Source organism: Sarcophilus harrisii, chromosome 3 (genome assembly GCF_902635505.1).
Source record: "Sarcophilus harrisii chromosome 3, mSarHar1.11, whole genome shotgun sequence".
In the NCBI taxonomy this organism is placed as follows: Eukaryota; Metazoa; Chordata; class Mammalia; order Dasyuromorphia; family Dasyuridae; genus Sarcophilus; species Sarcophilus harrisii.
The window spans coordinates 51439792-51456535 of record NC_045428.1 but is presented as its reverse complement, the minus strand read 5'-3'; the positions used below and the strand labels follow the sequence as shown (position 1 = coordinate 51456535).

At 36.9% G+C, this 16744-nt stretch overlaps 1 protein-coding gene across 1 annotated transcript in view; it reads right to left on the bottom strand.

Moving 5' to 3' along the window:
- The window catches only part of SLC16A14 (solute carrier family 16 member 14), a 46378-nt gene that overhangs the window by 21052 nt on the left and 8582 nt on the right, over positions 1–16744 (bottom strand). Inside the window, exons 2-3 of the mRNA XM_003766111.4 lie at positions 10470–10743; positions 3987–4130 (exon numbers count right to left, since the gene is read on the bottom strand). Coding sequence (XP_003766159.1) covers positions 3987–4130; positions 10470–10728 — 403 coding nt within the window. The 5' untranslated portion in view covers positions 10729–10743. The remainder of the gene's footprint in view (positions 1–3986; positions 4131–10469; positions 10744–16744) is intronic.

Below are 16744 nucleotides of genomic sequence, written 5' to 3'. Positions count from 1 at the left end.
AAAGATACTAGAATAGTTTGCCATTCTGTTTTCCAACTCATTTTACAGATGAAGAAATTGAGGCAAACAGAATTAAGTGACTGAAGTAAGCAAACAGAAGTAAGTGTCTGAGGTTGGATTGGAACTCAGCTCTTTCTAACTTATCTAGCTGCCTCAAAACACCTTAAAAAGTTTGTCTACTAAAGTAGAGATAGCATGGGGAAAAGTGCTTAAAGAGATGGAATCATTAATGTCTCCCCTGAGAAGACCTTCTCTCCACTCCACTGAGTTATATATATAGGTATTTATATAAACTTGTTTATATAAATAGATATAAAATATATTGCCTTTTTATGTAAATGTTTTCCTCATTAGATTATGAGCTTCCTGAAGCCAGGGAATATGTATTTCCTTTCTTTGTATCCCCTTTGCAGAATTTAGTGAGTTTTTAACACCGATACACCAAGAACTTTTGGACATTCCCTTTGGCATATGTTGTAATTAGACTTGGCCACCCGCCATTTTGAACATTCAAAGCCTTCCTTGTTAAGATGAATATGGGCTTTTTGAGAGTAGGGATGATCTCACTTTTTCTATGTGTCTCCTCAGGGTTTAGAACAGTTAATATAGGAAGCAAACAAATCCCCTCTAGCAGTTCATTCCATGAGTTTTCATAGCCTGACCTAGATAGGAGGGAAAAGTGACGTATCCAAGGTAATACTCAGATCCTCTAATGGAAAATCTTATAATCTTCCCACTGTACCACACCTTTTCCAGCAAATTATTTATCTCAGGAGATTACAGTGATGATTTCATTGGACCAGGGAACTCCCAGGTAAGAACATTCCTATGGCCAATGTAGATTGCCACCTTCTCTGCCAACTTCTCTGCAAGTTGTCAAAAAAGATCGATCCAGTATGTATCACAGGCAGAATTTGAATCTGACTCCTCTTGGCTTCAAGATTGGGTATGAAGCTAAAATTTTGCTAACCTGGATAATTTATATCCTAAAAGGTAACTCTTATCTTTCTGTTTATTGTGGAATTAATTCTAATTATAAAAAGAACATAGTGAAATTTTTAGACACAGAGCATTACATTTTGCTAACTCTCAATGTTGTGTTAAATTTTTCTTCTACTTTCAAGTAGTGAACACTGTCCCGTTTTATTTTTTTGAAAAGTTTTCTTCATTTTGAAGCACCCAAATGGCAAAAGATAATGGACTAATCTCAGTTCCAAAGAAATGTTCACAATCTTTGTAGAATATTCGATATAACACTTCTTTCCCCCCCCCCTGAAATTTTTAGACACAGAGCCCCCCCCCCAGAGGCAATTGGGGTTAAGTGACTTGCCCAGGGTCACACAGATAGAAGTGTTAAGTGTCTGAGATCAAATTTGAACTCAAGTCCTCCTGACTTCAGGGCTGGTGCTCTATCTATTGCATCACCTAGCTGCCCCTAACGTGCTTTTTTGAGCTGATCATGAAAATATTCATGCAGTGGGCCTGGATTCAGAAAGACTAAAATTCAAATGTGGCTTCCTAGCTATGTGATTTTAGTCAAGTCACAATTTCTGATTGCCTCAAATAATTCATCTATAAAATGGGAACAATGATGGCATTTATCTCCAAGAGTTATTATGGGATCAAATGAGAAAATATTTGTAAAGTACTTAGCATAGGGCCTGCCACATAGTAAGCACTATATAAATGTTGTTGTTCAATCTGACAAATATGGAAATATGTTTAAAAGGATTGTACATATTTAACATATCAGATTGCTTGCTGTCTTGGAGACGGGGAGAGGCAAAAAAAAAAAAAAAACTTGGGAACACAAAATCTTAAAAGGATGAATGTTGAAAACTATCTTTCCATGTATTTGGAAAAATTACTATTGATTGAAAAAAAATGTTATATAGTGATTTCAATTGTGTCCCATTCTTTGTGACTGTATCTAGGGTTTTCTTGGCAAGGATGCTGGAATGGTTTGCCATTTCCTTCTCCAACTCATTTTACAGTTGAGTAAACTGAGGCAAACAGGGTTAGGTGACTTGTTCAGTCAACCTAGCTTAGTGTACACATACATACATACACACACACACACACACACACACACACCACACATATTTGAAAAAATAAAATACTATTTATTGAAAAAAAAATGTTGCTGACTGCATTTGGGGTTTTCTTGGCACAAATACTAGAGTGGTTTATTATTTCCTGCTCCAATTCCTCATGTTGCGGAAACAGGATTATATAACTAATAACTATCTAGATTTGAATTCATGAAGATGACTGTTCCTGACTCCAGGCTCAGTGTTCTATCCACTGTACCATCCAGATTTAGAGTTAGAAGAGCCTTTAAAAGCCCTATGTTACAGATAAAGGTGAGAATCACAGATGTGGGTATGTTTTAAAGAGGATTTTTTGCCCAGATGTAAGACCAGAAAGATGGACCCAAAAGCAGCTTTCAACTCTGAAAGCCTATGATTCTGTAAACTCAACCAAGGAATTGTTATTAGAGAAAATAGCCAACAAAATACTTTGCAACAATAAAGATGTACTTTGAGATATTGTTATTTAAATTCTGTAACTCTTGTTCAGAGACCAAATGTACAAACGTACACTGTAATGTGCTCAGAACTAAATATGATACAGGAAGCTGCCTTTTGCCAAAGGAAATGGGGGGTGGGGAGTTGTAGCTGCAGAACCACATAGGACACGTGGGATACCCAGAAACCACTTTTAACTTCCACACTCCTGAATAAACACTCTACCTCAGCATGGGCTTCTAGAAGTACCTCTTTCTATATATACACACATATATATATATAACATATATATATATATATATAAAAATAAATATATATAAATATATATATATATAAAACATATATATATATGTGTTTGTGTGTATAGACACATACATAGATATACATAAAATTCACATATTCACTAAGATGAACATGATTGTGGGGAGAAAAATGACTGTACTTTGGGACATGCTATAGAAATCAAATGAGAAACTTTCTTAATATATATGTATACACACACACACACACACACATATATATACACACATTTTTTTTTTTCATTTAAATCAATTGCCCACTCTTGGACAACCTCCTCTTTCAAAGAAGTAATAGTGAGAAACCATGGTACAGTGGGAAAAACACTGGGTTGGGAGCCAGAGGACCTAGTTCAAATCTTATCTCTAATATTTACTAACTCTTGGGACAGTCAGTTCAGTTTTCTTATCGAAAATGAAGGCCTTAGACTGGATGGCTTTTTGAGCTTCCTTACAGGCCTAAAGCTATTATATCTGCATGCCAAAGAAATTATTATATATTTCTCTTATAGCCTAAGTTAATCACCTCTAAAACGTAAATAATCAATAATTTAACAAGGATCTATTAAGTGCCTATGAACCAATCAATTAATATTGTTAACTGCCTTCCATGCACCATAACGGTCCACTTTTAGGATGTTCTTATTGTTGTTTGTCCTTCATTCTTGAAAAGGACCATGACATTAGAGCGTAACTATTTTTAGGATGTGCTGGAGTTGCAAAGACTTAAATGAAATGTTCCTGCCCTCAAGAAATTTATAGTCTATATGTACACATATGAATAAATTCAAAATAAATATTAATATTAAAAATTTGTAATGGAGGGGACACTAGTACAGCTGAGAATACAGGAAAGGTCTCAGGAAGGCTTACTGAGCTAATGATTTTGTGGAAGCAAAGAGGTGAGCATCCATCTCTTATGCAGAAGGCTTGACAGGAGCTTTCATCGCCACGCTTCAGCTGTAACCTTCCCAGGAGTCTTGCCCATGTGCCAAGTTAAAAGAACACCGACTTTCTTCCCTATCACACTCACTGCATTTCTTATACAAAGGATGCGAGAACAAAGAGTAAGATGTTTAAATGGATGCTTTTTCCTCCACAACAAACCCCTTTGCTAAAAGGCACAATGAAAATACTGGAGACTGATTTCCCCGTCACTTACCAGCTGCCACTCCGAATGTGATGAAGAGATAATGCACGTTGGTGGCGTAGGCACTCAGGACCCAGCCCAGGGCATTCAGAAGCCCGCCAATTATCGCAGTCTTGCGGCAGCCACATGTGTTAATGAATAAGCCAATGAAAGGTCCTGTCACGGAACATCAAAAAAAATTAAGGATTTGTATTTCATTGCCATTCCCTTAATATGGTCTTACCGAAATACAACTAAACAAAAACAGCCTTAAAACATAATAATTGTAAGATAAAACTTGGGAAGTTTTTTAAAACTTGGGTAAAAGTTTCTTGGCCTCTTGTAGAGTTGTCTAACTCTATATTCCATTAGAACCTTCTGTCTGCTTCAGTTTCCCCCTCTATAAAATGGGGATAAGGATAGCATCTAGCTCCTGTTGTAAGGATCAAATGAGTTAATATTAATAAAGCACTTTGCAAACCTTAAGCAGTTAGATAATAATGGCTATGTAATATGACATGTAATAAGAGATATTATATATCTAATAATAGGTGTGATATATATTATATATATGATATATAATTATATATTATATATAATTATATTTCTTATATATGATATAATCTATTAAGATGTCACATGCAATATCATATATGATATGATATGCAATATATTATATGTAATAGAATATACAATATAATAATAATTTGCATCATAGTAATTACATAATAGATAACATACAGAATACAGAATAGATAATATATACTATTATATCATAACAAATATGGTATATAACATTACATGTAACATTTATCATATAATAAGTATCTATCATAAGAGATATGTAATAATGTATATAATAGATATCCATTATAATAGAGATATAATACAGATACTAATAATGAGTATAATATATCACATATGATATTACACATAATATTATACAATAGATCTAATATATAGCACTTCAAAGCACTCTACAAATATTAGCTTATTTGCTTTTCATAACAACCCTGGAAGATAGGATTATTATCCCATAAACGGAGCTCGACAATTGTTAGCTGACTTGCCCAGAATCACACCACTGGCTAAGGTTTGTGTCTGAACTCAAGTGTTCCTGACTCCAGGTCCAGAGTTCCATCTACTATACCAGCCAACCACATCTTTATAAATACTAGTTTATTATTACTATTTAATGCAAAAAAAAAATTATCGCTTCTCTGGTTACTCCCTTGTCTGTATTTCTCAGATGAAGATGAGTGAATATCGAATGGCCAGTTAGAGTTCTGTTGCTGTTCAGGGTCAGCCATCAAGCAAAACATTTAGTCATGTTTGTTTCTTAGGATGACAAACAATTTGTATTGTTCTGTGATTTAGGTCATGTTCAACTTTTTGTGCTCCCATTTGGGGTTCTCCTGTCAAAGATCCTGAAGTGTTTAGTCATTGTGTTCTCTAGCTAATTTTACAGAAGAGGATATTAAGTGACTGGACCATGACAACAATTTATAAGTGTCTGAGACCATATTTAAATTCAGGAAAATGAGCCTTCCTGACTCCAGACCTGATGCTCTATCCACTGCATCACCTAGCTGTTCTACAACAAGTAACAGCCTCACATTTCTCCTTCTGAGAATTTTTCTTGGCCTCTTGTAGAGTTGTCTAACTATATTCCATTAGTACCTCTTAAAACTCCCAGTAGCCTTAATTCTATGATGGGAGTTGGGGCAGGGGAAAGATATTATATATGCATTAATCTACACAGACCTCTCTACTTGAGGCAAAATTAAGACTCTACATAAAAATAGAACAATAACAGTGGCATTTTTATTCTGCTTACTATGTGCCAGATACTGCGCTAAGTGTTTTTCCTCATTTGATATATACAGTTTCACCTTACTAATGGCTATCTTTGATGGTAATAGATTCCTGAGGGAGCTGAATCTTAAACATAATGTCAACCCAGTGATGACAGAGTTAATCGACAATTGCATTTGTTCATCCTGTTATCTTGGAGAAAATCTGGAACTAAGTAAAAATTTTAAAATAAAAGTGGACATGAAGATGAGTAATGACTACATGACCAATATATCCTGAGAAACTGTTTCTGATAAAAACAATTAAGGGCAAAAAGATGGTAAATCTTAAAAGAATTTATAAGATATAGGTTAAAAGCATTTCTGTGTCTTTCACAATGATTTTAAGTAATGGAGACTATAATCATTCTGCTATGTCAATGAAATTCTAATGAGTAGGGAAGGGTGTGGAGGGAAAGTCATGCATGCCAACTTGCTATTAATAAGCCTTTTTAGAATTGAAAAGGCCATTTTCTTTTTCTTTCTTTTTAACATTTCCATATTAGTCATGCTGTGAAAGAAGAATCAGAACAAAAAGAAAAAACAAGAAAGTAAAAAAACTTAAAAACCTGAAAATAGTGTGTTTTGATCTGCATTCAGCTTCCATAGTTCTTTCTCTGGATGTGAATGGCATTTTTTATCAAGTCTTTTGGAATTGTCTTGGAACGTTGTATCACTGAGAAGAACTAAGTATCATAGTTGATTATCACACAATGTTGCTGTTACTACGTGCAATGTTCTCCTGGTTCTGCTTACTTCACTCATCAGTTTATGTAAGTCTTACTCAGTGCCAGGTCTTACTGAAATCAACCTTCTCATCATTTCTTATGGAACAATAGTATTCCACTGCAATGATATACCACATTTTTTTCAGTCTTTCTCCAATTGATGGGTATCCCCTCAATTTCCAATTCTTTGCCACCACAAAACAAACGCTATAAATTTTTTTTTGTACATGTGTACATGTGTACCTTTCCCCTTTTTTATGATGTGGACTTCCTTGAATTCCAAAGCTTAATATTTGTCTTTTGGAGCATTAAATTGAAAATATTCTTTTTTAATATAACATTTTTTAAAAATGGACTGTCCACTGGAAGTATTTGCTTATGAGCAGTTTCTGGAGTATAGGAAATATAATCAGACAATTGAAAGTGTCTTTTTCCTCTGAGGCACCACTTAATGCCTCTCAGACAGACTAATATGACAGAAAAAGAAAACGATAAATGTTGGAGAAGATATGGGAAAGTTGTAATACTAATGTATTTTTGGCAAAGTTGTGAACTGATCCAACCATTCTGGAGAATAATTTGGAACTATGTCTAAAAGGTTATAAAACTGTGCATACCCTTTAATCCAGCAGTACCAATATTAAGTCTGTATCCCAAAGAGTCCTTCCTTCCTTCCTTTTCCTTCTTTCCTTCTTTTCCTTCCTTTCCTTCCCTTCCTTTCCTTTCCTTCCTTCCTTCCCAGGATTAAGTGACTTTATCCAGGATCACACCAGTAGTAATTATCTGAGGTTAGATTTGAACTCAGGTCCTCCTGACTCCAGGACTGCAAACGGATCCAAAACTTTAGTATTTTTTGACCACTATCTAAGGGTCATTCCATCTCCATGTAGAATTCCAATATCCTCTTCCCGTCCAGCCCGCTAAAGAATACAAAGTCCCAGACGCAGATACTGGTATATATTTTTTCTTTTCTTTTCTTTTTGCATTCTCAGCCCCTAATAGAGTGGCTGGCACAAGGTAGATGCTCACTTCGTGCTTGTGGATTGATTAATTTATGCAGCCTCCTGACCGTTCCTAGAACACATTCCAGCATCTCCTGTCTGAATTATCCCTGGTTGTCCCTCTTGCTAGGGACTTTACCTCCTTATCTCCACCTTTTGGCTTACTTCAGCTAAAATCTCTTTTTTCAATAAGCCTTTCCTGGTCCCCTTAAATAATAGTGCCTTCCCAATGAATCTTTCTCCTATCTATAGCTCCTTCCTACACAGTCGTTTGCCTATTTTCCTTCATTAGATTGTGAGCTCAGGGGCTGTCCTTTGCCTCTTTTTGTATCTCTAGTGCTTAGCACTATGGATGGTACAAAGTAGGAGTTTAATAAGTGTTTAAAAAATTAAATCAATCCCACCCATATGGGGATGTGAAAGCATTTTAACGTTATTCTCCTTTTTAAATGTTTTCTGTTCTCATTGAAAGCAGTGTAGGTCTGATTAGCTGAGCCCAATGGCTCTATTCACCAAAGAATGACCCAGAATTGGCTGAAGTGTCAGTGATTAAATACATCAGAAGCCATCTTGTTTACACATCAAGGCAAGAAGATTTAAGGATGGTACTATAATACAGGGGAACAAATACAACTGGGGAAGTTGGTGGAGCAGAGTTCAAACTCTACCCTGTACGACCTGTATTTATTTATTACCTGTATGACCAAAGACAAGTCCTTTATCCTGTATTTATCATCTGTATAATCCAAGACAAGTCCTTTATTCTACCTGAGCCTCATCTGTAAAAGGAAACACTTAAGACTAAAAGACTAAGACCCTTTCTAGCTAGGTGGCACAATGGCACATTGGTCTGAAGGTAGGAAATCCAGAGTTCAATTTCAGATTCAGACACTTACCAATTGTGTGGCCCTGGCAAGCCACTTAATCCTATTTGCCTCATTCATTAAAATGGGCATAACAGCACCTACTCCTAAGGTAGATAAAAGATAAAATAAGCAGACCTTAAAGTGCCCTATAAACGCCACTTGACTCCAAGATCACCTTCCTGAGTCACCCTCCAGAACTGGCAGAGGGCTTCCCAGTGTGACCCTGAAGGGATCCTGGAAGCAAGATCTGAAAGCTGAAGCCTCATCTCAGAGAACCAGAGTTGGAATTCCTCATGAGAAGAGGCAAGAAAATATGGGTCTCTTTGTTCTGTCTTTCGTTTTGCCTTTGTACTCCTACCACAGGGCCTGGTGTGTGCCCTGCCTGTTCTACCTGCTAAAGGTAAGAAATGAGGAAGTGATAAATGAGTGACCTTCCCTCGGTCCCATTTTCTCTCTAAGGATTCTAACACACAGGCTTGCCAAACTGGGCAGGGAGACAGGATCCCACCAACCGAGAAATGGAAGTTATCAACTTGGTTTTAAATATTTCAGGGCTGACTTCCCAGAATTCAGTGAAAGGACGAAATCGGACGTTATTCTTTCCCCACTGTGCACAGAAGACCTGGCTTTGTTCATGAGTGGGGTGGAGTGGACAGGAATCAGCTTAATCACTTGCAGGTGAAAGCAACTAATCAGAGCCTAGAGCAGCAGCATTTATATATTATCTGGTAGAGAGGAAGTGGGCCGGCTCTAAAACAAGGGACCTGTGTTCAAATCTAGTATCTGATACTGTGCTAACTGTATAACCTGAGGAATACACTAAATCTCTTTTGTGTGGTGACCTCCAAAATCCATCAGGTTGTTTCATCTGTGATCCCAGGAAATTTAAGATTTATTCTTAAGATATATAAGATCTTAAGATTTATTCTTTCTTTACTTTAAAATCTCCATTGGCAAAATGCTTTAGGAATAATTTTCTATCTGTGGTTTACCCACTCACAAAATCACACGGTTGGAAGGGGCTTAGGAAACTCTTTCAACCAACTGGCAAATAAGCAGAATCCCAGACCCTTTCATGGTTATTTTTTCTTTTTTATTCCATGAATGGGTGGTGACTTGAACTAGCTCTGACACTGTTGTCTCCAGTGCCCAGACTCAGGGCACCAAATCAATGTATGGTACAGTGAGTTCTGGCTCTGGTGTCAAGAAGTCCTGGGTTCAATGGTGATTCTGTTGCTTGGTTATTATAACAACAACTGGAATTTATATAGCACTTTAAGGTTTGAAAAATTTTATCCATATAATCTCATTTCATCCTCCCAAGGGTCCTATAAAGAAGATGCTATCCATTTCCACTCCTTCTGTTTTTGTCCACTTGCATTTTTGATTCCTTCTCAGGTTATTTTTACTTTATTTCTAAGTCCAATTTTTCTTGTGCAGCAAAATAACTGTATGGATATGTATACGTATATTGTGTTTAACATATACTTTAACATATTTAACATGTATTGGTCAACCTGCCATCTAGGGGAGGGGATGGGGGAAAGGAGGGAAAAAGTTGGAACAGAAGGTTTTGCAAGGGTCAATGCTGAAAAATTACCCATGCGTATGTCTTATAAATAAAAAGCTTTAATAAAAAATTAAAAAAAGATGCTATCCTTCCCATTTTATAGATGAGGAAACTGAGCAGACAGAAGTTATGTGACTAACCCAGGGTCACACCACTAGGAATTATCTGAGACTGAATTTAAACTCATATTTTCTAAGTCCAAAGAGTCACCTCAATATAAATCACAAGGTCCTTGCCTCTATTTTCTCATTTGATTTCATGATCTTCTAGCTCTAGAACTATAAAAAATGCTCTGCTAATCAGCATGTTATTAAAGATAATTAAGTTACTTTACAGAATTTTTGAACTGGATGAAATCTTAGAGGTTATCTGGCTCAACTGACATTACAGAAATAACTGGAAAAATACAACAATTTTCTTTAAAATAGACATAATTTAAAGGAAAATTTCCATGTTATGTCTACTTATCTAGTGACCCTGGGATCCTGTCATACATACCGACGATGAGGGTGATCCCCATGCTGAGGGAGCTGACCCAGGCAGTCAGGCCTCGACTTTGATGGAATTCTTCAAGCCATTCCATGTTCAGCACCCCTAGTGCCATCTGAGACCCCATAATGAGTATGTGAACCATAAAAGAGGAAAGGACAATCATCCAAGCCCATCCGCCATCGATGTTGGGGTTTGGGTTATGTGCCTTCTTTTCTCTTGGTCCGTCTTCAAAATCATACCCAATATCTTCATGACTGGTGTACATTTTTTCTACAATATTCTGAAAAACAAACAACAAAATTATTTCATTAATCACAACAAAGAAAAATGTTTTAATTTTCTCTTTCAATCTCCATGAAAAATCTGCCATCTTTCCAGAACTCTTGAGTCCTTTATCTTAGAAAGGAAGTAGGGGATGGTGTAAGAGATAGGTCTGTAAATTTTGATGCAAAAAAGTCTGGATTAAAATCCTCACTCAGACATTGTGTGACCCTGAGGAAATCATTTAATCTCTCTACTCTCATTTCTTTACTTGTCAAGTCACTATACTCACCTCACAGAGTTGTTGAAAGGATTAAGTAAGAGTATATATGTAACATGGTTTGTAGACCCCAAACTATTACTCAAATGAGAGCAATGATTTATCCTGTCAAAACAACAATGCCCAAACTCAAGAGGATTTATTGGTACTCCCCAAACTTCGCTCCTATAGACACAGACATTCATTCACGAAGCAGAGTCACACAATGTAGGGCTAAGTACCTTGAACCTCACTTCAGAATTCTCAGTTCAGTTCAAAAACACTTTCCAGAAAAAAGCTGCTATATGATCAACCAGAACTGCTTTTTCTGGAGGACATAGGAGGACATAGGAGCAGAGAGTAGAAGTCAAGGTGACCCTCTTGGAGAAATGTAGTGCTTTTCTTTTCTAATATATGATCATTCTCTGGGAGCAGATTTCTTGGGGAGCTTCTGGAGGCAGCCTTAGTTTCAGTTCAAAGTAATAATCACCTCAATTGCAGCCAGGAGTTAAAGTCCAATCCTTTATTGTTTCCTTCCTTGGGCCTGGTTAGCTTTCTTAGAGGCCTATCTCTCTCCTTGATTCCAAGAGCTCCTGTTGCCAGTCCTTTGCCTCTTCCAGCTTCAGCCTCTCTTCTTCTGAATCCCCCACTTTGCCCGATTGCAGTCTCTGGCTTCTCAATCTTCTCAACTGAGAGGCTCCTCAATGAGGCTCCAAGAGCTTCTCATATATGATCTCTTAAAGGTGTGAACTCAAAGGTTGACTCCTCCTCCAAGAGAGTGGGATTATGGGTTCCTGACTTGTGAATCTCCCAATTGAATCCTGACTTGTGAATCTCCAATGCCAATGTGTGAACTCTTAAAGGTGTGTACTTAAGTACATAAGCATTGTTTCTATCAGTTCCAGTGAGTTAGCACCTTGTTTCAAGTTCTGGCCCATAACAGAGAAAAGCACTGAATTTCCAACAGAGCTAAGTGGATTCTGGCTATAACTGTGGGCTAGATAGCCATATGCTCTGAGCACACTTAAAGAAATAAATTTAGATTTCTTTTAAATTTTAATTTTTTTTTTGCAATTATATGTAAAAACAATTTTAATACTCTTTTTTCCCCTAAAATATGAGTTTCAAATTCTTTTCTTCCCTTTTTCCCTCATTAAGAAGGCAAGTCATTTGACATAGGTTATACATATGTAGTCATGCTGGCAAAGAAACACCCCCACCCAAAATAAAGTAAGGGAAATCTCCTCATTCAGGCTCCACCAGTTCCGCAACTGGAGATGGACAGTGCCTTTCATCATAAGTCCTTCAAAATTATCTTAGATCATTGTATTGCTGAGAAAAGCCAAGTTATTCTTTGTAGATCATCATACAATATTAGTTACTTTGTATAATGTTATCCTGGTTCTGTTCTCTTCACTTTGCATTAGCTCATGTAAGTCCTTTCCAGGTTTTTCTGATAGCATCCTGCTACTCTTTTCTCATGGAACAATAGAATTCCAAAACAATCATGGTCCTAGGCCAACCCCCATTTGGTCATTGTGTGGGTCCTGATCGATTCAGAATGAATGTAAATAGCAATCATTTTTACTTTGGCCAGAAACCCCACCCAGATCCATCCATCCATCCATCTATCTATCTATCTATCTATCTATCTATTTATCTATCTGTTATTTACATTCTTTGCCCCAATTACTCCCTTGCCTTAATCACTGAATAGTTGTTGTCTCAATCTGAGATCAGTAATGAACTTAGCTTAAAAAGCCCAAGGTCCCCCCACTGCATCTGGCACTATCTCTAGTCATCTCAATCTATATCTTGCTACTAAGCCCAGACAGCTTTGGAGGGAGAAATGAAGCAGGTGACCTTGCACAGCCTCCCTCACTTAAATTCAATTTACTTGCATGTAATGACAGCACCTCCCCAATATCATGGTTCTCTTTGAGAACAAAGGACAAGCAACAGCAGCTATTATTTCCTTCCAATTCTTTGCCACCACCAAGAGAACTGCTATAAATATTTTTGTACACATCTTTTTTTTTTTTTAATCTCTTTGGGATACTGACTAGTAGTGGTACTCCTTCCCCAAAGGGTATGGATAGTCTTATAGCCTTTTGGGCATAGTTCCAGATACAATCTCACCAACAAGATTTTCAATTTTCCCACATCCCCTTCAACACTTGTCATTTTCTTTTTCTGTCATATTAGTCAATCTGATCAGAAAGAAGAGGAATTGATAGAAGGGAGGGCGTATTTGGGGAGATAAAAGTCAGAAGCAAAATACTTTTGAGAATGGACATTGTAAAAGGAGAGTCTGATAAACAAGGAAAATGAGATAGATGGAAACACAAAAATGGTAATCATTCCTGTGCAAAAAAATTTTATAGCAAGTTTCTCTGACAAAGATGTTATTGCTTAAATATATAGAAAACTGAGTCAAATGTATAGAAATAACAGCCATTCTTCAACTGATAAATGATGAAAGAATATGAACAAGCAATTTTCTCTCCCCCCCACCCCCCTCTCTCTCTCTCTTTCTCTCATATATATATATATATATATTTTGTTGAGACAACTGGGGTTAAGTGACTTGCCTAGGGTCACACAGCTAGGAAGTGGTAAGTGTCTAAGACCACAACTTGGGTCTTTCTGACTTTAGGGCTGGTATTCTATCCACTGTGCCACTTAGCTGCCCCTAAATCATTTTTAATAAGAGAAATGCACATTAAAACAATTCTGAGCTACCACCACAAACCTATGATATGCTTTTAGAAAAACCTGGAAAGATTTACATGAACTAGTGTAAAGTGAAGAGAGCAGAACCAGGAGCATATTACACACTATAACCCCAAAGAGCTCCAAAAAACAGCTCTTTTTTTGTTTTTTGTTTTATCTCTTTGGGATACAGACCTATTTGGTGCTATTGCTTGATCAAAGGGTATGCAGACTCACATCCAAGTATGGACAATGCAGCAGAGTCCTGCCCCCAGTACCAGTCAAGGGACTCTATTGTCCGATCCCCTCTTACCATCTCTGGATCGAGAACTCCAGAAACCACCATCGCTGTCATTGATTCATTTGGACTCCAAGGACTGTTGGGGCCTAGTCTGCACCGGCTTGTTCTGTGTGGATTGCACTCCACTCTCCCTCTGGTTCAGCCAAACTTCCCGTTGCCTTGAGCTTGAAATTGTTTCACTCAGTCCTTTTGTAGGTTTTGCCCCTCAAGAATTTGTTTTGAGGTATTATTTAAAGATATTTGGAGAGGACTGGCGGAAGGATCAAGTGAGTCCCTATCTTTTTTCTGCTATCGTGGCTCTGCCTCTTGAGAACTGGTTCTTCAGAAGCTGAATTCCACTGGATTGGAATAGGGACGTGGAGACAAGATCAAGAATAGAGGCTGAAGAACCTAATCTTTGCTCCATTTCTTGAACCGTCCACGCCTTTAAATGCTTTAAAAGGCAGATAAAAAAATCAATAGGCACACACAAGAGTCTTTATAAAACTAAGAGGAAAAGGGTAAACCTAAGAGATGAGCCAGATTGAATCAGAGGGCCGATAGTACTAAGATAAAAATAAGAACAGGAGTGTGCTTCAGGAAAGAAGGAAGAGGTCAAGAAAGGTTATTGGTCCCTATAGGCATCTCAGAGCAGAGGCTTGAACTGAAGCTACCAATTACATCAATCTCTTCAAGGACTGAAGGAAGTTCCAAGAAAAGATTTGCCCTTCCTCTAATTTCCCCTAATTCCCCCTGTCCATTAATAGACACCATAACATAATCTGCTCACTTTTTACTCCAACATTTTATCTCCATTAGAAAAAAACCAGAAGTTAGCTAACCTCACCTAATTTTTGCGAATTTTCCTGTGAAAATAGTGCTTCACTCCTAACATTTTGTGTAATATTGATCCATAAAAGCATCAAAAAGGACCTGAGGAGTCATTATAGAGAGCCTATTAAAAATATGATCTAATGTTAATTATCAGGTATGGATGACTAAATCCCCAAAGAAAAATGGCCTAAGGAGGAGAGGGCCAGTGAAGAGCCCCAGCTAGCCACCTACATTCTCCACAGAGACACTATACAACCACCAGTATGACACAAATGAGAATATAAAATGGCCTGCAGTACCTACATAAGCACAGGGGAAATGGGGTAAAGAGCAAAATTTGTGGACTGTCCAAATATGTTATCTGCCCATATACATGCTGGTGCCTTGGGCAGTGAACAACAAGATGACCTATTAATAAGAAAGAGTTAACTGTATTTTGCATGTATTATATCTAGGTTGGGAATAAACCCAGCTCATACTGGCTGAGGAGAGTCAGTTGTTAAATTTTCAGTGTAATATTTATACCTTAAAAATCAGCAAAAGGTTCAAGTTGGGGCTTGATTTACTATTTTACCGCTTATCTGGATTTAAGAAAATAATAGGAAAAATGTTAATAATGCAGATTAAACTTTAAAGTATGTCCTCCTCTCCCCTGCTCAGAGAGCCAGCTGTTAAACATTTATCAGCATATCCCAACATGGATACTTTTGACTATCTGGTGAAATCCATGGACTCTATCAGAATTATGTGTTTAATGAATAAATTTTTAAAAAAGCCATTATTCCAAAGGAAGTCAATTATATTGCAAAGTAATTATAAAAATACATCTTTTAAAAGTCCATGGATCCAAGATTCTTCCTATAGTAGATGAAATGAATATTAGCACTAACATTTTTAATGTATATGAAACAAGAAGGCAAATGAAAGCCACAACTTAGGTAAGAATGGCCTACTGATTGTTCTTAAAGAGGAAAATAAAGGAACTAGAAGAGTTGATTGTATTAATCAATCAATGCTAATGGCATTAAGTAAGATAATTAAATTTTCCAACATAATTTCCTCCTTTTTGTCAACCATCTCCCCCCTATAGAGAAATCATTATATTCAGGCTCCATTCCTCTGATTGGTCCCTCACTCTGCCTAGACCACCATATTTCAGGGATCCCAACCATGCTTCAATTTACTCTCTGAATTTCTCTCTCTTCTCTTAGGAAGCAGGAGGAGTCCTTCCATTATGTTGTTGCCTTTCTCCATTTAAATGTAAGCTCTTTGAGAATAGACTCTCTTAATTGCTTGTATTTGTATTGCCAGATCTTAACCCTATATCTAGCATATAGCACTTAATAAATGTTTTGTCTATTTATTATTTATTTTTTAATCTATAATTTCATAGAACATCTGGCAATCTTGTGATTCAAAATAATTAATAACCATTTGTAAAAAAGATGACCTTGAAGATAATTGCAGCTTAACATGAAACATCTGTTGCAAATGATGAAGAGGTAGAGGAATATTATAAAGAACTTGAGAAACTCCCCTCTCAATCAAATCAAGACATACTTTATTCCTCAGTGATTTAAATGCAGTGATGGCCATGGGAGGGTGAAAAATATGTTGGAAAATATGACTGAGAAGTAAGAAGCATGGGGCAGCAAGATGGCACAGTGGATAGAACACCAACCCTGAAGTCAGGACCTGAGTTCAAATCTGGTCTCAGACCCTTAACACTTCCTGGCTGTGTGACCCAGGGCAAGTCACTGAACCCCAACTGCTTCAGCAAAAAAAAAAAAAAAAAAGAAGAAGAAGAAACAAAAATCAAAGGCTTGTGGATTATATGAAGTTTCATGTTCATTATATGATGAAAAATGTCATCAAGAAGAAAATTTGAAGGCATTAGGCATGGTGAGCACCGATTTACATCACAAAAATGCGCAT